Consider the following 19,033-nt stretch of genomic DNA (forward strand, 5'->3'; position numbering starts at 1 on the left):
TTTACCTTACACAGAAGCGCGCGCGCTCTCTCTCTCTCTCTCGCTCTCTCTCTCTCTCTCTCTCTCTCTCTCTCTTCCTGTCTCTCTCATCACAATACGATCCACCCTCCTTCGTGGCCATAAGAGCCAATACGTCGTGTCGTTAGGGAGCCGCGCATTGCGTAAAAGCCGTTGAGGCGCGATGGTAAATCAGGATAATGGCGTCCCTCGGGAGTAAGAAGCCGCTGTCGCTGACTGACAATCGTCTTGGAGATAAAGAAGGTGGTAAGCGTGTGTATATATTTTTTCATTCTTTCTTTCTTTTTTGTTTTTTATTTTTGCTTTCTACGTCGAGGTAAAACAAAATCAATCCGCCGTGAGAGCGAAAAGGGAAAAGAGATGAAGGTGAAAGTGAGGCTGTCGGATGTTGACTTTTTGCACGGCCAATGCGATGATGCTTTACGTATGTACGCGCGATGAAGGATAATTTCACTTGCTCCGACTCGGGGATAGCGGGAAAAAATTACTCTTCGTTAATTGTAATTCGTGTCCGTTTTCTTTGGCCAAACCTCATAAACTTTCATAGAGTATTAAACATCATCCATTATAACAGAGTTGCTTTCTCATGCATTTTTCTAAATTTTTATGTTAAAATTTAGAGTGATACATAGCATAAAAGTAGTCTTCATTGAAGATTTTACATTTAATTGAAACATTGTTTCTAAATATTGAAATATGAATTTTGTTAATCCTAAGTAATCTGTATATATCCTGTGTGTATATATATATATATATATATATATATATATATATATAGTTGGCAGATGAAAATTATCCTATTATTATCACTATGTAAGCGATAAAAAGATAATATATAAAAGTACTTATCTAATTTTTTGTCGAGAGAGCAGTATAATAGAAGATATAACGCAGACTATCGACGACGTATTTTTGCCTTTCGCAACATAAATAATCCAAAAAAATAATAAAAAAATTTATATGATAACTAGATTGTGTTATCCATTTGACATAGCTGCTCTTTTTTTTCTTTTTTTTTTTTTCTGCACATAATAAAGTTAGCTGTAAGCATGTTTGAAAAATAGAATTATTTTTACTCCTACCTACTGCCACATCTGATTCTTTAAATTAAAAGATTATAAAGATAATTTGCCAAATATTCTAAATTAATGCCCGACTCTTGTCGATGCATAAAAAAAGGCAATATATATATATATATATATATATATATATATATATATATTCGATCGATTTTAATGCGAAGCTTAAACAATTACACGCGTTTTAAAAGTTATTTTATTGGAAAAGCCATTTTATGCTCGCAGAATACAATCTTGATGAATGATGCTCGTGTCAATTAGCCGCTTTGAGTAAGTTGAGATCATAAATAAAACAAAACGACACTTTCATACGTATAAGAAAAACAATTCCAATTACACGTTATCTCATATACCATACGCGTCTTATAAATCTTGAGTATCTAGAGCAAACATGGTTGACTTGTGGATAATTAAAATTATAGCCAAACAAAAGTATCGACAGATCGAGAAGGAATGGAGCTAAGAGGAGAATCAAGAGAAAATAACTGGCCGAAACAAGAAGAAGCGCCTCCCGTTGATATAAATCGAAAAAGCAGCAGACTACAGAGCAGACCAAATAAATCAAAAGCCTTCTTTAATGAAATAGAAGTTAAGTAAAGGGAAGCCTTAGAAGTGAAAAGTGTTTAAATGAACGTAAATACCAAAGATACAATTAAGAGTTCCAAGTAGGTAGGAGTTGGTTCGAACGCCAGCAGAAGCGAAAATCGAAAGGAAAACGAGAATAAAAGAGCGTTAAAGTTCGCGTGGCAGCGATATACACGAGTACATAAACAGCCTGGGCACTCGATCTACACTCACCGACACCCTTTCCCTCGACCTCTACTTCCGCCCTGCCCCGATAACTCGGAGAATTGAAGAGCCGATTGGGTGGAGAGATAAACCTGGCGCCAGTCAGTCCCGACTTTCCATACGCGTCGCATCCTTTGGACATCCTATATGCAAAGCCACTCGAACACCCTCGTCTGTCAAAATACCCTACATGTCACAGCGAATTGCGAATTCCAGATATTTTTTTCCTCAAATTACTAACTCGCCAAATTATATCAGGCAATACCAAGATTTGTAAGTAACCCTTTTAGCTTTTGAATTCTCTTCCAAACTCCCGATAGCCCTAAAGTTATGTCGCATTGAACTAATCCTTGTTCGCGAAATGTTTTCTTGAAAATCATTAATATACAACACGCGCGTACAAAATTGTCCACATATAATAATATACTGCTTTAGGCACCGAATTATCACTCAATTATCACCATTAACCTGTTCATTAGGCTAGTATCGTTAAATTTTAGCCCTTGGTTTAATACTTCGAGAACTTCTAAATTTATACGACGCAATTACATTGCAATGTTTAAACGCACCCCCATCATGCCAATTATCCTCGGCTATATATTCCATTTACATAAAAAGAAAGCATTGTCACTAGTCATTCGTATGTTTTTAAACAAATTTCATTATACGCTGGTCTGCGCCTTTGTTTATGTTCTTCTCTTTTCATAGCAACTTTAATGGAACTTAATGTAACGTCGATGCGCTTGGTAATGAAACTTGTCGAGGACATATCACTGGCGACTTGATTATTTCTTCCTCGCGCTAAAACATCACCGTTAATAAGCAGCGTTAATAAATAGCTCGGAGATTGTGGAATCTATCGCAATAGAATAGAAATCGCAAAAACTCTCTACCGAAATTGCATTGGAACGCGGATGAAATGATCGATAAATTGATAAATACGTTGACAATGGCTCTGTCGGATTCCAATGTATTCCCTTCCTTCTTCACACTTCTTATCGCCGTTTCATTGTTATCGCTCATCATATTCGACCACATTGATGCGCCCGCCCCACCCAACAAAAAACTACAACACGGCCCGTCCGGAAAAATGCAACGACGCTCAAAGTCTGGAATCCGCCCGGTATAATAACGTCTATTTATTGAAATGCGTAATCCAGAGATCGAGAGCAGCCGCATTTACATCTAATCTGGCTGGGGAGTAGGCTAAACGCCACAATATCTACTATCTACAGCGAAGCTGCAAACAAACACGGGAGGGGCCTGGTATATCTGCAGGGTTAGTCGAACTGTCGTTCCTATACCCCCTCCACGAGGATCATTATCGCCGGCGGTCATTAGCTACGTGTGTAATGGTGGCAGGGCTTTTGGGGTGGCACGGGTCTCGCGATCTAGACATCGACTCTGCCTATAAAGTGACTTTCATGTGCTGGAGGTGGCAGGAGGAGGGCTAACAATGCAAAAAGGACCCGCTGCGGCAATTTATTTTGGATTAGTAGCGGTCGACGCCACCTGTTTTGTGCATTCGTGTATAAATATTCGTGGTAAAGGAGACAAAGGAAGAGCGAGAGAATGAGAGAGAATGAGAGAGAATGAGAGAGAATGAGAGAGGGAGAGAGTGAAAGAAGCTCGGACGAGTGGTCCAATAAACGAGAGGAACGGAGAGTCGTTTTGCAAAACAGTTTAATGCAATTATCGCGATTGAGGGGAAAACTTCGTTTCGACCTCTATGTCGGATGACAACCCTCATAGAAATTGGTCGACGGCTTCTGTCTCTCTCTTTCTCACTCGATCTTTCTTTGGCTTTTGAGAATGTCCAATTTATATCAATTAACCTGCGTTATTTCATTGGAAATTTAGCGAATTTACGTTTTTCCATTTTTATAAACGGAACGACCGACGAATGGCACAAACTTATTCCTGCTAATCTTTTGAAGTCCAGATTTTTTTCTTATTAATAGCGATAAAATAATACGATTCATTTTAAAGTTCAATTAATTACAAATTTTTTTTTATTTTCAACATACTCCAAGCTTCACATTGCTAAACTATATATATATATATATATGTATAAATTTATACCTTATGTATAAAATATAAAATTTCAAGAATTGTAATTTACCTATGTTGAGGAAATTGTTTTCAGATTGTAAGACGTATCCACTAGACTTAGACAACGTCCATTTCTCCCTTTACTTCATTTCTCATTCTCCTTATATCCTTCATTTCCTGAACTTTCCAACACTTGATTAACTTTAGGAAGTGAACCAAGTAGAGTGAATAGACGAAAGCGATCATTAGGATAAAGCGATCGTGTAATGAACGCGTGCAAAAGCTGAGTCGTATATGTCTGTACAGAGAGAGAGAGAGAGAGAGAGAGAGAGAGAGAGAGAGTGTGTGTGTGTGTGTGTGTGCGCGCGCGCGTGCGTGTGTGTGTGTGAGGACGACTGAGATTCGGACGCGCCCTTAATTTATTTCATGTTGGGTGTGGTTTAGATGAAGGTTTTGCTCGAGTAAAGAAGTCCACGAGCCTCAATTAGCCCAAAAACAACTGAATTTGTAACAAGGCGATTAACTCTGATGGAAAAATTGATGATGTGTCGCTTACTGATTTATCGTTCGTTGGCCCCAACGAATGAGATTTATCTTTCGAATTGAAAGAGATTAAATGTTAACGTTTCGCGAGTCAAAAGGGAGTTTTCACGAGCACTTAAACGAAACATCGAGTCGATACTCCACGTAGTTTTTAAAGTGAGATTTTTTTTTCTTCTCTCCGAAAAGACGTTTCAATGTAAAGCAAGGTGATCGATAAGGTTTATAATACATTTTGACATCTGTTCAATTTATGTAATAAAACAACGTTCATCAAACAACGAGTCTACTAATGTAATATTTCTATCACAAAGTAGCGGAAAAGTTTAATTGACCTGACAGTATTTACAACATTTCTAGATCAAAATACACCGATTGTATAGCTGACACCGAAGACGGCCCGAAAGAATAAACACCCATCCAAATACTACCAGCTGAGAAAACATCGTTAAGTTCGATTAAAAAAGGCTTCGCTCGATAAGTATCTGCCGGCAGTTCATTTAAACTCATCTCGTCCAAGCCAGCAAATAGATCCAGCTTGACGGCCTGCATCCCTTCCCTTACGAATAATCCCGATCAAGATATCGTTGGCGAGATAATCTAGCTTACCGCTGCTCCTAAGGTAGCTCCGGCCGAGTCCGCAAGTGATCGATGGACCCGAGAGATTAGTCAATAGTCGACTCCCGTGAAAATAAGGTTTAATAAGCCAAAGCGAATAGCGCCAACTTTTACGTCATCGGTCCTCGACCCATCAGGACTTGCGTGATACGCAAGACTATTTTGGCGTTGGGAGCGCATCGACCATTATGAACGTCCAGTTGATTCAACGACTTGGGGATCGGGAGCCGATACGTGCGACCGACCTCCGCGTCTCGCGTGCTGACGCGAATTCGGCAAAGGGCCCGACACGACAGCCTCCTCCATTATTTTATTGGCATTATTTCGTGTCGAGCCTCCCATCGTTTTTATTTATCCACTTTATGTTCGATGAAGGCAGCTCGAGATTGAGATTCTTGGCCCGCAGGCGTGACTCCCCGCGCCAAGTTAGACTCCCGCCTACTACATGGCACTCTCTAACTAAAGAGTTCGGAGCAGGAAGTTGGTACGTGCAAGGGTTCGTGTTGACCGTGTGTTAGGGTGAGTTGGGACTGACTGTCTTCTGACTGAAATCGATCGTCCCTCGAGTAAATGGATCGATCAATCTTTTATCAAGGAAGCTTTCTTCGATATTCTCATTACTATCGATCGACTGGATTGTTTGACTGATCGAACTGATTCATTTTTTATTATGACGAGCGATAGTTTCTTCAGCCCTTTGGATTTGAAAATTAAAAAAGTCGAGTAGTGTAGGCCCTGTTGTACTATATCATTCAAATACCATTTGAGATACGCGAACCTATCACTAATATCGTATTTCTATATCAAAAAAGTTAGGTTCTTTTATAATCTTCGTTTACTTATTAGCTTAAATCGTCATGTTGGGATTAATCGTGTCGTTAAAGATTGATTCACAGTAATTAAATAATTAACGTCGGAGTGTCATAAGATCGATATCCAATACATTTACAAATTAGTAATTTATCAAATTTTAATTTCTTCGTTGTACTCGTGTAACTCGGTACACACGAAAGACCAACTGACGATGCAAAGGCTTTATGTAAAATTACATTGCAGTTATAAATTTTTCTCGTGAAAATTGTATGAACACGGTAGCGTGTTTGATACGCTTGGCTAAAGCCGAAAATAGAAAAGAAAATGGGGGAGGTGAAAGAAGATGATGAAGATGAAGAAGAAGAAGAAGAAGAAGAAGAAGAAGAAGAAGAAGAAGAAGATGATGAAGAAGAAGCAGCAGAAGTAGTAGTAGTTGTAGTAGTAGTAGAAGGAGAAGCAGTAGTTGTAGTAGTAATAGAAGAAGAAGCGAAAGATAAAGAAGTAGAAGAAAAAGATGATGATGATGAAGAAACGAAAACGTGGAGAAACTTCCAAATGCTGGCACAAAAATGATAATGGAAAAACTGGGATTTTGCATTTGCGCGTGCACACGTGCGAGTGAATTTCTTGATGCCCAACGGACGACAAGCGTTATCCTTTAGGGCGGAAAAAAGAAGAAAAAGCGCGAAGGGGCTGGCAAATACGATCGAGGTCCGAATTCAGTGGCGTTAAGGCGTTGAACGGCACGCGCGCACATAATTCACTTATGTTTGTTATGGGTTGCCATGGGGAGTGAGATATAACCTGGCGAACCAGCCGTTATTGGCGAACAGCCAAAAGCGAGAGGGAATATAGATAGCGGCACGCTCAGTCTTCTACCCGAGCGCGCCAATTCTTTTAGAGTTCCACCCACCCACCCCTCGCCCGCTGGCTCTTTCTCCTCTTCCTCCTCCTCCTCGTCTTTTTACGAACGAGCCTCGAAGAATTAAACCGCCGTCGTTGCGTTCACTAAGCAAAAGAGAGAGAGAGAGAGAGAGAGAGAGAGAGAGAGCGGGAGAGAGAGAGAGAGAGAGAAAGAGAAAGAGCGAGCGACACGACGCAACTTCCTTGCAACCACCCACTCGCCACTACCCCTCAGTGTCTGGTAGGCGCGTTTTGCGAAGTTGAGGCGCGATTGTGTGCTATTCTGAACGCGCTGGTGTTCGTAAGTTCGGCTGAACGACGTCGGGTCAGTTTATGCACGAACGCCCACGCAATTATACAGCTTACTTCCAGAAGATGCGACAGCTAATGATCTTAAGGAAGTTTTAATAATGCTGGGATGTCTACTTTGTAGGGCTATGGGAAAGTGTGAGTGGTCGAGCTTTATCGATGCGTAAGTGTGCATTTGGTATTCAATGGGTAGTATGGAGTGCCTCGGTTAAATATTTTTTTTAAGCATTGGAGGTGACAAATTAATCTTCTTATAGTCTTAAGTAAAGGAATTTTTAGATGGGAAAGGTATAAATACTTTTTAATATAGTATATAGTCTTATAGAAGATGAAAATGTTCTTTATAAAGAATCCGTAATGATGCAAGGAATTGCGAGTGAAAATTATTTAAACGAATACGAGATGTAGATGAAAAAATTGAGCTACAGCCTATAAGTAGCCTTCTATCGTAAATTATATATTTATGTATGTGTGCTGTGTTGTGTGCGTGTTGTGTGTGCGTGTTGTGTGTGTGTGTGCGCGCGCGCGCGCGCGCGCTCATTGCTGTATTAATAATTGTAAAAGTTTAGCAAGATTAACGTTAAAATAATCCGAACGATAAAGATTTTTGCTCTTATCCGGCATTGGGATCGAGGAAACTATTTATTATAAATGATTCCATTAAATACAAAAGTTTGTCCCTCATTGTAATAGGAGAAATTTATTTTCACGCAAATCTTGGTGTTTAAAGAAATTACGGTCTGGGCTGGCTTCGGATCGATTGAAAATGCAAAACTTTTCATCCTCGTGCTCATGAAGTAAGAGAAAAGGCAGGAAGAAAAGTGAGCGTAAAATGTGCAAATTGGTGGAATGAGAAATGCGTGGCAGGAAAGTTTTCCAAGATATTTGGCGACGGTATTTTAACTATTGTCCGACGCACTCGGAAGTTCAAGTCGAAATTCAAATTCTCTTAACGAGCTCGGGGATCTTGTATTATTTAAATGTCAAGCCAGTAAAATGAAAGTAGAATCGCTGCTTTCTAATTCTGTTACACCATAATAAAATTAATTACCTCGCAATTGTGGATAAATAATTTATATTTTCAATCCCATAACCGTTGTTCAAAACCTGCTCTATCACCTGAATAACGACATGCGAATCGGTGCCTGCGCGAGCGCAAACGCCAAACTTCTTCATCTTATTCTGCGACTTATTTTGTTTCTTATTTTAATAACAACAACAACAATAATAATAATAAAAGAATAAAACGGGACCTCGAACGTGAACGGGTATCGTACATAATAATCGTCAATAATGCTCTCCGGTAGCTGGTAACGAAGCGGACGGCAAATTACGAGCGCACGTGTCCCGTTATCCTTTTTTCGGTCCCTGACGGCCTTTATAAACGGGCCCCACTTTCTCTCCCTCGTTTGTAACAGCGCGTAGGTAGATCCATTCACGCGCACCGAAATCCTTGCGTAAGGGCCAGACTCACGGCCATTGGTAATAAGCTCCAAAGAAACGACGCCCGTAAAGAGTCTCTTGAAGAAAAAAGGAAAAGAAGAGGAAAAAAAAGGGGGGAAACAAGAAAGAAAGAAAATAAAGAGGCCCGGCTAAGAGCCGAGGAATAAGAGAAAGAAAGGTGGTCTTAGGAACCGCAATTTCGGTCACGATTGAAAGCCCAAAACTATTGGGACGAAAGGAGTCGTCGAGTCACGCACAGTCGAATTCAAAGTGGGTCACGGCTCACAAATGCCTCGATCCCCCTTGGCCATCCTGCCCACCCATCTCTCCATCCTCTTTGTTAGCTTCTTTACATGCGTGCGGAAGGGAGCTGAGCAGCTGCACGGAGCTTTCTTTCGACTTTTCAACGATGATTTAGCAGCGGCGAGGTAGCAGTGACGCCGCGCGACAGCGATAGCTCTCGATCGTTCGCTCGATACTTAAATCATACAAGCGAGAAGTAAGGGCAATCGAGTGGTTAAGCCGAGAGTCGATTGAATCAGAATCGCATTGAAATTTTAATTTATCTGTGTCGTATTTGTGTCGTATTTGTGTCGTATATGTGTCGTATATGTGTCGTATTTGTGTCGTATTTGTGTCGTATATGTGTCGTATATGTGTCGTATTTGTGTCGTATTTGTGTCGTATATGTGTCGTATTTGTGTCGTATTTGTGCCGTAGCCGTAGCTCGAAAATTCTTCTACGAAAATATTCTACGACACGCTCACGGCATTGACATTGGAGCGCAATAATTAATTTATTCAAAGCCATTCGCTCGGATGAGAAAAATTAATTTTCGTAATAATTTATCCGGATAAAATAAAGTTTTTCATATCGAGACAATTTTAAAAGAGGCAATCAATTTTCGTAAACTTATCCCATCGTGTTAAGCGCATAATTCTGGAAAATCTTTAATAAAGTGCGCGTCTGCACTCCTGCTACTCCTCATAATAATTTTATCTTTACGAATTTTCAAGTTAATTTTTCTCCAAAGATCCACCGAGTTATTCGAATTTCCAACTTATCCAATGGATAAAGGGAACATGCATGCACGAGCATAAGATGCAAATTATAACCGGTTTTTATGTTATAATATTATATTATATACGCGTCCACTTGGTTATTACAAATTGTTGTTTACCGTTATGATTCTACTCGTCTCTAAAGACTCCGATTTACTCATAAAGTTGGGGAATATGCAAATTCGCTGCTTAGAAAAGAAATTTAAGGAATTCCGAGGGATCGCGACTTGGCGGAAAATCATTCGCCAACGCGATGCACACGAGTAAAAAGACATCGATTATATATCCATGAGGAAGAGGATATGGAAAAAGCGAGCATAGAGAGGCGCGCAAGAGCAGCCGACTCCTTCCGGCTCCTCCGGCTCTTCCACCTGTCCAATCATGAATTTTCACTGCGTCCGTCGAGCACTAGGCGACTCATTAGCTAACAACCGTTGACGTCTCGTCCTGCATTGCTTAACCGAGATTGATCAAACTGCCGCTCGACTTTTTGCAGAATAATACAATCGAATATGAAATTCATTGAGCGCAATACAATTTAAGCATTTCCAAGAATATAGGAATTCCACCTTGGAGATTAACGATTAATCCAATTGTTTCTTACATGCGCCAAACTTATTCCATTCGTATCTGAAATAAGACCATCATTCGGCTTTCTACGTAGACCACACCTCACTTAAATTAATGCCGTTTACTGAATTTACGTCTATTTAAGTAAAAGTTTTTATTCCCACTCTATATTTATGCTGTAAATTAAACGAGCGAGTAAATCAACGAATGCGAGTCTAATGAAATAAGCTCTTACGACTGGTTTAATCGTTCCAACGATTGTCCATTTCCCTGGGAATTTTCCACTTCGTTAAATTGAGATCTATCGGAATTTATTTAATTCTACGCATCCGTGCAAATATGACGAAAGTCGAATGAACATATGAAAATTAAATAATCGAGTCACGAGCAATCTAGATGCCGTAGAAGATTTATAAAACATCGCTCGCCAAATATCATGTTACGGGCCATAAAAGTTTTTCCGAGCTCCGCAATCGATGAATAATTCTCAATGGTATATATATATATATATATATATATATATATATATAATCGGCTTTTGGAATATTGTCTCTCTCTCTCTCTCTCTCTCTCTCTCTCTCTCTCTCTCTCTCTCTCTTTGGACACTTTCGAGCGATCAATTTCTCGTCCCTATACTAATTAATGTACAACAACTATCGCGGACTTACTTATATTGCGCACGCTCGATTAAGCTAAATATTGCCGTACTCGTTGGCTTTGATTGGCATCGATGCTAAGATACACAAATTACGAATTAATGATGCACCGTAAGCCGCGTGTGAAAGTGTGTACGTGCGACGCTAGCACACCAAATAGTTTATTACGATAGGCGAGCATTGGTATATTAGTTAGTTTGTATCCCCCCAACGCGTTGAGTAAGTGAGTAAGTCGATGCAACTAACTCGAGCACCTCGAAGAAAATGCAGGTGCGAGAATGAGAGATCGATCGCGCTGCTCTCGAGGATCGTATTTACTCCGGGAGAGGCTCATTGAAAGTGATAGTATTAATACGTAAATCCGTACGATCATCGTACCAGTTCATGCACTCTAATAAGTTATTACGCCCAACAGACAAGTTTTACTTCGGCTATTTCGCCAATTCCTAGCCACATTAGCCATCTTTACATTATAATGGCTGCTCCCCATCGATTTATCGTGCCTCGTTAATGATACTAATTTGTAAAAGACACGAGGAAAAGCGGAATAAATAGCTCCACCCTGCGAAAGTCCACCACTGCCTAAGTGTCCGTCCATTGCAACGACAGCTTTTCACGCATAGCTATTCACGCCTACATTTCACCCTAATACTAGAGTCCTTAAAATTGTCGGCGGCCGAAAGAATCGTCGGCCGTCGTGAAAAAGTAATGCCCTTTTCATGTAGTGCACGCGATACCATACCTTGTCCGGCTTAGGCTCACGTACGTTTCATTCGCCACCTCCGCCACCACTTCCGCCGCCACCCCGTTGAACCTCCCCGTAAGCCCTCCAACCCTCACACGATATCCCGCCTCGACTAGCTTTTACCGCTCGACCAGAGACGACGCGAGTCTTTATTTTCCTCGGCGACGCGCGATTCCCAAGAAAATACCCGATAAGATCGTCAATTTCAGTCTTTTCCAGCGGCGGTGGCGGCCCCCGCGCTTGTTAAATGCCGACCTTTATGTGCGTGCGTTGGCGCGCGGGCCCATGGGTAACGAGATTTATTTATCACCGACGAGGCGGTAAATTTTTCGTTGATCAATCGCAAAGTTCTTACTACGCGCTATTAATGCCAAGGGGATAGATCCATTTACGCAAACTGTTATTGCCATGTATGCACGTCGCCCCATGTCCATGTTACACGACCATTGAATGCGATGCAAAATAAGAATAAGAATAAGAAGAATAAGAAGAATAAGAAGAATAAGAAGAATAAGAAGAATAAGAAGAAGAAGAAGAATAAGAAGAATAAGAAGAAGAAGAAGAATAAGAGAAGAATAAGAAGAAGAAAGAAGAAGAAGAAGAAGAAGAAGAAGAAGAAGAAGAAGAAGAAGAAGAAGAAGAAGAAGAAGAAGAAGAAGAAGAAGAAGAAGAAGGCGATGATGATGATGATGGAGAAGAAGAGGCTGGAAGAAAAGGTGGAAGAGCATATTGCGCTGAATTTTCTGTGATTCATTAGTATTCGTGCAATAGTTGACTCCGCTGACTGCAAGACTTTCCGAGTCTTTGAGAGCTTGAACTACGGCATTATTAATTGACTCGCGCCTTCCTACCGAGGATTACAATTAAATTTTTATGTTTCGTTAATTGCGTGATTGCTTTCATTGAAATCAATTGCTGATCGATGCTGTTTTCGATGCCTGTGCCTTTCATATATATATATATATATATATTTAAAAAAAAAACAGAAGATGTATGGAATAGGTACCAAGTAAACCGCAAAAAGCAACGATTCCGTTGATCCGACAGATAGCGTAAGAAAGATGAAGAATCAATCTGGTTGCGATTAATATTAAACAAAATTTGCTCGACCATAAACGATATAAATTAAAATTTTTATTTTACATTAGATCGGAAAATTCAGATTAGAACGCTAATATATAAAACTTTCAGTTATATCTGAAAAGTATATCTGAAAAATTTTTGTTTTCCATCGAGACCGATTATTGAGACGAAAATGCCAATATTGATATATTAACGTATTTTACCAACCTCACAAAGTATTTCACATCTAATAGTATCAATTTTCGGTCTTATAAAAAAATAATAATGATAATAATAATAAGCTATATAGATTGAAATTTTTTATTTTTAATGGATATAAAATTTCTTTAAAGTTTTATGACATTCGTTAAGCACTCGGATAATATTCGATGAGTCTTCATGGGGCAAAATATCGATTTCGACTTTACGAATCTTTTCAATTTTCCGTTACGCAAACATGTATGCGCCTTAGCCATGTGGATTAGTTCTTCGAGTACGAATATTTAAAAAGCGATATACGCCGATGGAAAAAATAACATAATAAATCGAAATCATCGTGTTAACGATAATAATCATAATTATAGCTCAAAAAACAGTTGTACATCGTCCGTCTAATATTATTTGATCGTCGGATCAAAATATAAGTGTAAGTATAATGTCTCTTGGAGACTCGTATGGTGCTTGAATTTTATGCACTCTGCTCGAGAGAGGACGGTGGCATTCGAGGATTATTTTATTCGAGCAAAAATGAAACTTGAGTTTTAAAGTACAAAAGATCATGCTCCATCACACACATACACTACACCCCCAATCCCTCGAACCATCCCCACAGCACCGTTCTGCCCACCACCGAATCCCCCGTCCTGGTATAAAGCAATATACGTTTACCGCTTTTGATGCGTTTGTAGCGAAACAATACATCGACGTGCAATACGATCACTTGACTTCCTATAATTCTTTACCGACATCAACGACAATACGGGAACATGAGAAAACTGTCTTTCACTGTGTCGCTCAACGACTTCCTTCTGGCTAAACTCGACCTCCTAAACGCCATCCCTTCCCACTTTATTTTATCACTCGTACGTTCTTATATTGGATCCTTTTAAAAAATCTACTTTAAATATGAAACAATATTGCGAAATACTCTTATCCACATCGAAAGTCTATCTATGTCATTTGGTTTGTATATTTATTAATTATATATTGCAAATGTAAAGAAACCACGAGGAATTTGTTCTAATTAATTTTTAATGTTCATTTAATTAATATTAGTATGTATTAATGTTTAAGATCCTAACGGGGGATGTATTCAATGTACAATCCCTCCGGGAACTTAATATTTTTCAAGTGACCGAACTGATGCACATCAACTCCACATAATCATATTAATCAATCGAATTCATTATTGGAACGTTAATGTCAATCGATTTTATTTTATTATTTACTTTCGTTCGAATCATCTCGCACAAAATTGTGCTTTTAATACTTTGCAACATTTACAAAAGGCAGGTTATTGAGGATTTGTATATTAGGGGTATTTGATTTTGGAATGTCTGGCAGACTTCCATAGCAATAATATTATAGTCGACCTGTAGTCTCGAGAAGAATTTCAATTAAGTACTAACGGCGATCATATGTAATTCACTACGTACAATATGCACAATTATGCATAATTATTTCGGATTAGTGTCTAGCTGATTGATGCATTTGTTGTCATTGTTACAATATCGAATTATCAGCAATGAATTTAGACACTAATTTATAAATATTATTTGTCGTCCCATAAATCCTTAATCCGTATTAAAGTCAAATTATATATAATTCATCGGACTAAAGTGAGTGTAAGCTCACGTATGCATAGGATTAAAAAGAGTGTGCATTAATTAAGATTTTATTGGTTAATCTTGGTAGTTGTATAGTGAAATCGTAACAATAGTTAACGATTAACGTATAAAGCGAAAAGAATCGTGTGTGCTCCTCGATTGTCGGTCGAGTCAATCCATAAATAACGGGCTCGGTGATATTTTATTTTTTTTATTTTCTTTATTTTTTTTAAATTATTCATTACCTACAAATAGAGAAATGAACACATATGTTTTCTTAGAATTAACAGTCGGAAAATAAATAAAAGTAATGCTCCCGTGCTGTCACGTTCCGGAGAATTTTCGTTCCAAGAAGCTCCCAAGTTCATAGTTTAATACTGAGCAAAATTAGCCGTCAGGAATAGCCATCAGGAGATAGAAAGAAAGATGTGCGTGCGTGTATTGTATACATAAACTGAAAAAAAAAAAAAAAAAAAAAAAAAAAAAACACCGTAGCAGAAATCAAAGGGTAAACAAGTACAGCAACCTTATCATAGTGGCTTCTCGGCTTGTAATGCGAATAAAAATATCCGAGGCGCGTGAGACATAACAACTCTTGTATTTAAAGAGGAAAAACACGTGAGCTAGCATTGAATTATAATTCGCATAAGATTAGAAATGTTCGCTTTGGGCTCCGGGGAGAGAAGGGGAATAGAGAATGAGAAAGAGAGGAAGACCGAGGCTAAATGCGAGAGGATTTGTGGGAAAACGCAGGGAGAATTCCATGCGGATAAAGCAATTAAAGACTATGGATACTAGCAGCTTTTCTGTATTTGCCAACGATTTTCCTCCAATTACCTTGTTGTTTGTTGTTGTTGTTGTCGTCGTCGTCGTCGTCGTCGTCGTCGTCGTCGTTGTTGTTGTTTTTGTTAAAGATGTTTCGCGGATTAGCCGGCCAAGTCACTTGGGCTTATTTCGATTTAATTCTATGGTCTTCCGCTCGATAATGTATCGCCTTCCAGCAATATCATCGCTTTAGCCCTGTTTAGCTTTCCACTTGGTTACACGTATTTTTTTCATCGCTAACAAGTATTTTTCTCCGAATTATCCCGTCTCTCGAATTGCCATTTTTTTAAATAAAAATAAAGGGGGCTAAACATATTTACATTGCGGTAGCCTTCCTAGTATAGAAAACGTAATGGATGAAAGCAAACTTTTGCTCCGACGAAATTCGCCGAGTGCAATAGAATATCGATAATACGTGCTGAATAGCGGAAGCATTTTTTCTTTAGCGCAGCCGACAAAGTCGAAGGATTTTATTCGATTACGAAAAAAAAGAAAGAAAAAAAAAGAGAAAAAAATTAGTATCAATATAAAGTGCGATTTGCAAAGATTTATCCAGGGATAATAAAGAGGCGTGTTGCAGCAATACGAAGAGCACGTTTATCGCGATAAAAGTTCCCAAAGTATATTACAATTTGCCTTAATGTCGGCGATAAAGTCATTTGTTACAGTCTATTTAAAATAATGTTCAAAAATATCGCAAATTCGTTCGATATTATTGTTTATTATGATTGTCGTCTGTTACGATGGTCCTGCTTATTATTGCTTAGTAGAAAGGAATTTGTCTTTGCGTATCTCTATACGCTCAATTGATGCGACCATTTAAAATTTAATTTTCAATCAACAATTATTACTCTATAATGATTGGTAATCATTGTATGTCAAACATTCGCAATATTGCTGGATAATTGAGTATAAATATGACAATGCCTACACCTAAGATTAACAAATGCCGTCCACGGCATTCCGAATGTACTTTCTCAGGCTTTTAAATAAGCATTCGAATCTCTGTACGCGAAATAAATATACCACGAATACATAAAGCCGTTTCGTTATATTCGTCGTTTCGTGTCATTCTCGAAAGGGGCGCGCGCGCGCGCGTGCGTGTTTTGTGTTTACAACCAAGCAAGAGACGAATAATCTGTTTTTAATGTCATTTCTTGCTATTTGTCTTTTAGGTGACATGGAGATCCTGGCCTACTTCTTCGGACCGATTGGCGTTCTCTTGGCGATAAATCTCCTATTTTTCGCGGCGACTGCCCGAGAACTGACGTGTGGTCTGTGGAAAGGCGAGTTTGTAAAAAGCACGACTGAAAGGTAAGTTGAGATTTCTCAAACATAAAGACTGTTAAGGGAAAAAAACATAAAATAGTGAAAAACTGTGTAAAGCTTCTAAGCGCAAAGCAGCTTTCTTTGCGCAAATAAAGAGAAAGAAGAAAAGAGTGTATAAAATAGCACTTCCCGGGACTAATGGGATAATGTATATGGTAAAAACAAACAGTATTTTTGCTGGAATTTATTTCGTTTGAACCGATACCGATATAAATAACAAGAAAATAAGAGAAGAAGAAAAGAGCCGGACAATGGTATTGTAAAGAGATTTTTAGACTTTCTAATTTTACTTAATCTCGTGAGATAAGTTATTTACATATTTATAAGCTATCGTGTGTATTTTTGTTGGAAATAATGAAGCTTATGTGATTTTTTCAAAATCTTTCGTCAATGCTGCGAATAAAGTGCTACAGCTATCAATTCGCATATTATCGACAAATTTTCACTTCCCTACGATCTATGCGATGAATAAAGAATTTTTAAAATTTTTAAAAGAAAGTCTAAATTTAACGAGCCAAACGTTAATAATAATGAATAATAATGAAATATATTAATCATAACAATTATCATAGAAATAAATTTAATCGACTGTCGTAAATAAATAGGCAAAAGAAACTCTTTCATAGAGAATAAATTTTCTGATTCGACCGTATAAAAAGAAATGGTAGGGAGGCTCTATCATCGCTCTCCTGGTTTATCGTTCCAAAATCTGCCTTCAAAGTCCAGAAATAAAAATTATTATAAAATATAAAAATGAAAGATGCGCGCGCGCGCGCGTGTCTGTGTGTGTGTGTGTGTGTGTGTGTGTGTGTGAGAGAGAGAGAGAGAAGAGAGAGCTTGTGAATTATCCCCAATTATCAAATCCAGGATTGTTCAATCGAATTTCAAGTCACTCGGCTTTTTTAATAATAGACCTGGCCCCCGTCTTTTTAACCTTTGGAATCAAAGAAAAAACATAACAGCTGCAATGCGAGGTGGAAAAGGAGCTCGTCCGCTTTTTTTTTTAGATCAAGCCGTGGGCGAATGTTCGTTTCACTCGGCGGCCATATACACCTGCGCGCGATATTAGTCGGTGGGACCGACCTCGACTTTCTTCCCTCGCACGAGATCTTTTCACGGTAATTCGCCCTGGGCAGAGGTGGAGAGAATTTCATTTTCAATGCTGCCCTACACCGCACTCTGACCAAACTATTTTTCTTCGACTCGGATTCTATGCAACGCTCGACGGCACTGAAACTTTAATGTTCGGCAACGGCTCACCCGGACTTACGACGAGCACGTCGAGATATCGAGGAAGAACGGACGGACGGCTCGCAAAAAAAATATCAAAAAAAAAAAAAAAAAAAAAAAAAAAATTACGTATTCTCGCTACATTAAAATAAAACGAAAGTAAAAGAACAACAAAATCCTTGCCTTTTTTTTTCTTTATCTTTTTGTTTTTTGTTCTCCTATTGCGAGTAAACTGCTGCTGGCTTAGTGTCATTGTAACATTTAACCGATAGTTAAAGCCTGCCGTATAGATTTTGTCTCTCGACTGTCACATAAATAAGCTAAAGGTAATTAAAAACCTAACGATGCAATGAAATATTGCGAAAATGAATTGGGACAATCAATCTGTATTAAACATTAGAGTAGCTGCAATTATTTTTGCCATTGAGGATAAAAATTTCAAATTCTACTGCACAGCGGAAATTGATACGGACTGCAAGCCCAGCTCCGTACAATTTTCAATCAAGCTCACTTCCAACTAATCGCTCTCTAAATTTACGAAACGCATTATCACGACCACTCGAATGCCAGTGATTTTTATCGCTTCGATATCCCCGCGTCATCGTAACGAAACATTTTTCCATGCCACCTCCTCAACTGAAGCCTACCAATGCGAATTAAGCGTCAACTACTACTACTACTACTACTACTACTACTACTACTACTACTACTACTCCAACACCCGTAAAATTACTCTCGCGCGGCACCACTTCCATGACATTCGATTATACTCCGATTAAAGCGTGCGCGCATTAATGCCCCGATTAATCGCTCCGGTCCGCTCGAAGATGAATTTAGACCCAACGCGATCCGCTCGCCGCGCGTTTTCAAGACACTTTCCACCAAGCCTTACGAGACTACCCACCCTTCTGCCTCATTCGTCGCGTTAACGTCACTTTCGCGCCTCCCGTAAATCATGACACGTAGCAAACGCAGAGGTGGGGACGACTGCATAGCTCGTGTCGCGTTACGCGCAACTTCGGGTCCCGGTCCGATGGGACGGACGGCAGCATACGCGAATGATTAACGTCACTAACGTGTCTCGCCTCGACTGCAGCCTCGATTTTTCTATTAATAGGACAATAGGAGAATACTAATGCACTATTATGGATGAGGGGCGAAAGGG

The 19,033-nt window shown here is 39.1% G+C and overlaps 1 protein-coding gene across 1 annotated transcript in view; it reads left to right on the top strand.

Moving 5' to 3' along the window:
- Positions 1-16,877, top strand: part of mthl1 (adhesion G-protein coupled receptor methuselah-like 1) — a 243,127-nt gene extending 226,250 nt beyond the window's left edge. Inside the window, exon 6 of the mRNA XM_011502180.1 lies at positions 16,485-16,877. Coding sequence (XP_011500482.1) covers positions 16,485-16,627 — 143 coding nt within the window. The 3' untranslated portion in view covers positions 16,628-16,877. The remainder of the gene's footprint in view (positions 1-16,484) is intronic.
- Positions 16,878-19,033: the final 2,156 nt, after the last annotated feature.

The sequence above is a fragment of the Ceratosolen solmsi genome, unplaced genomic scaffold (genome assembly GCF_000503995.2).
Source record: "Ceratosolen solmsi marchali unplaced genomic scaffold, CerSol_1.0 scaffold31, whole genome shotgun sequence".
Classification (NCBI taxonomy): Eukaryota; Metazoa; Arthropoda; class Insecta; order Hymenoptera; family Agaonidae; genus Ceratosolen; species Ceratosolen solmsi.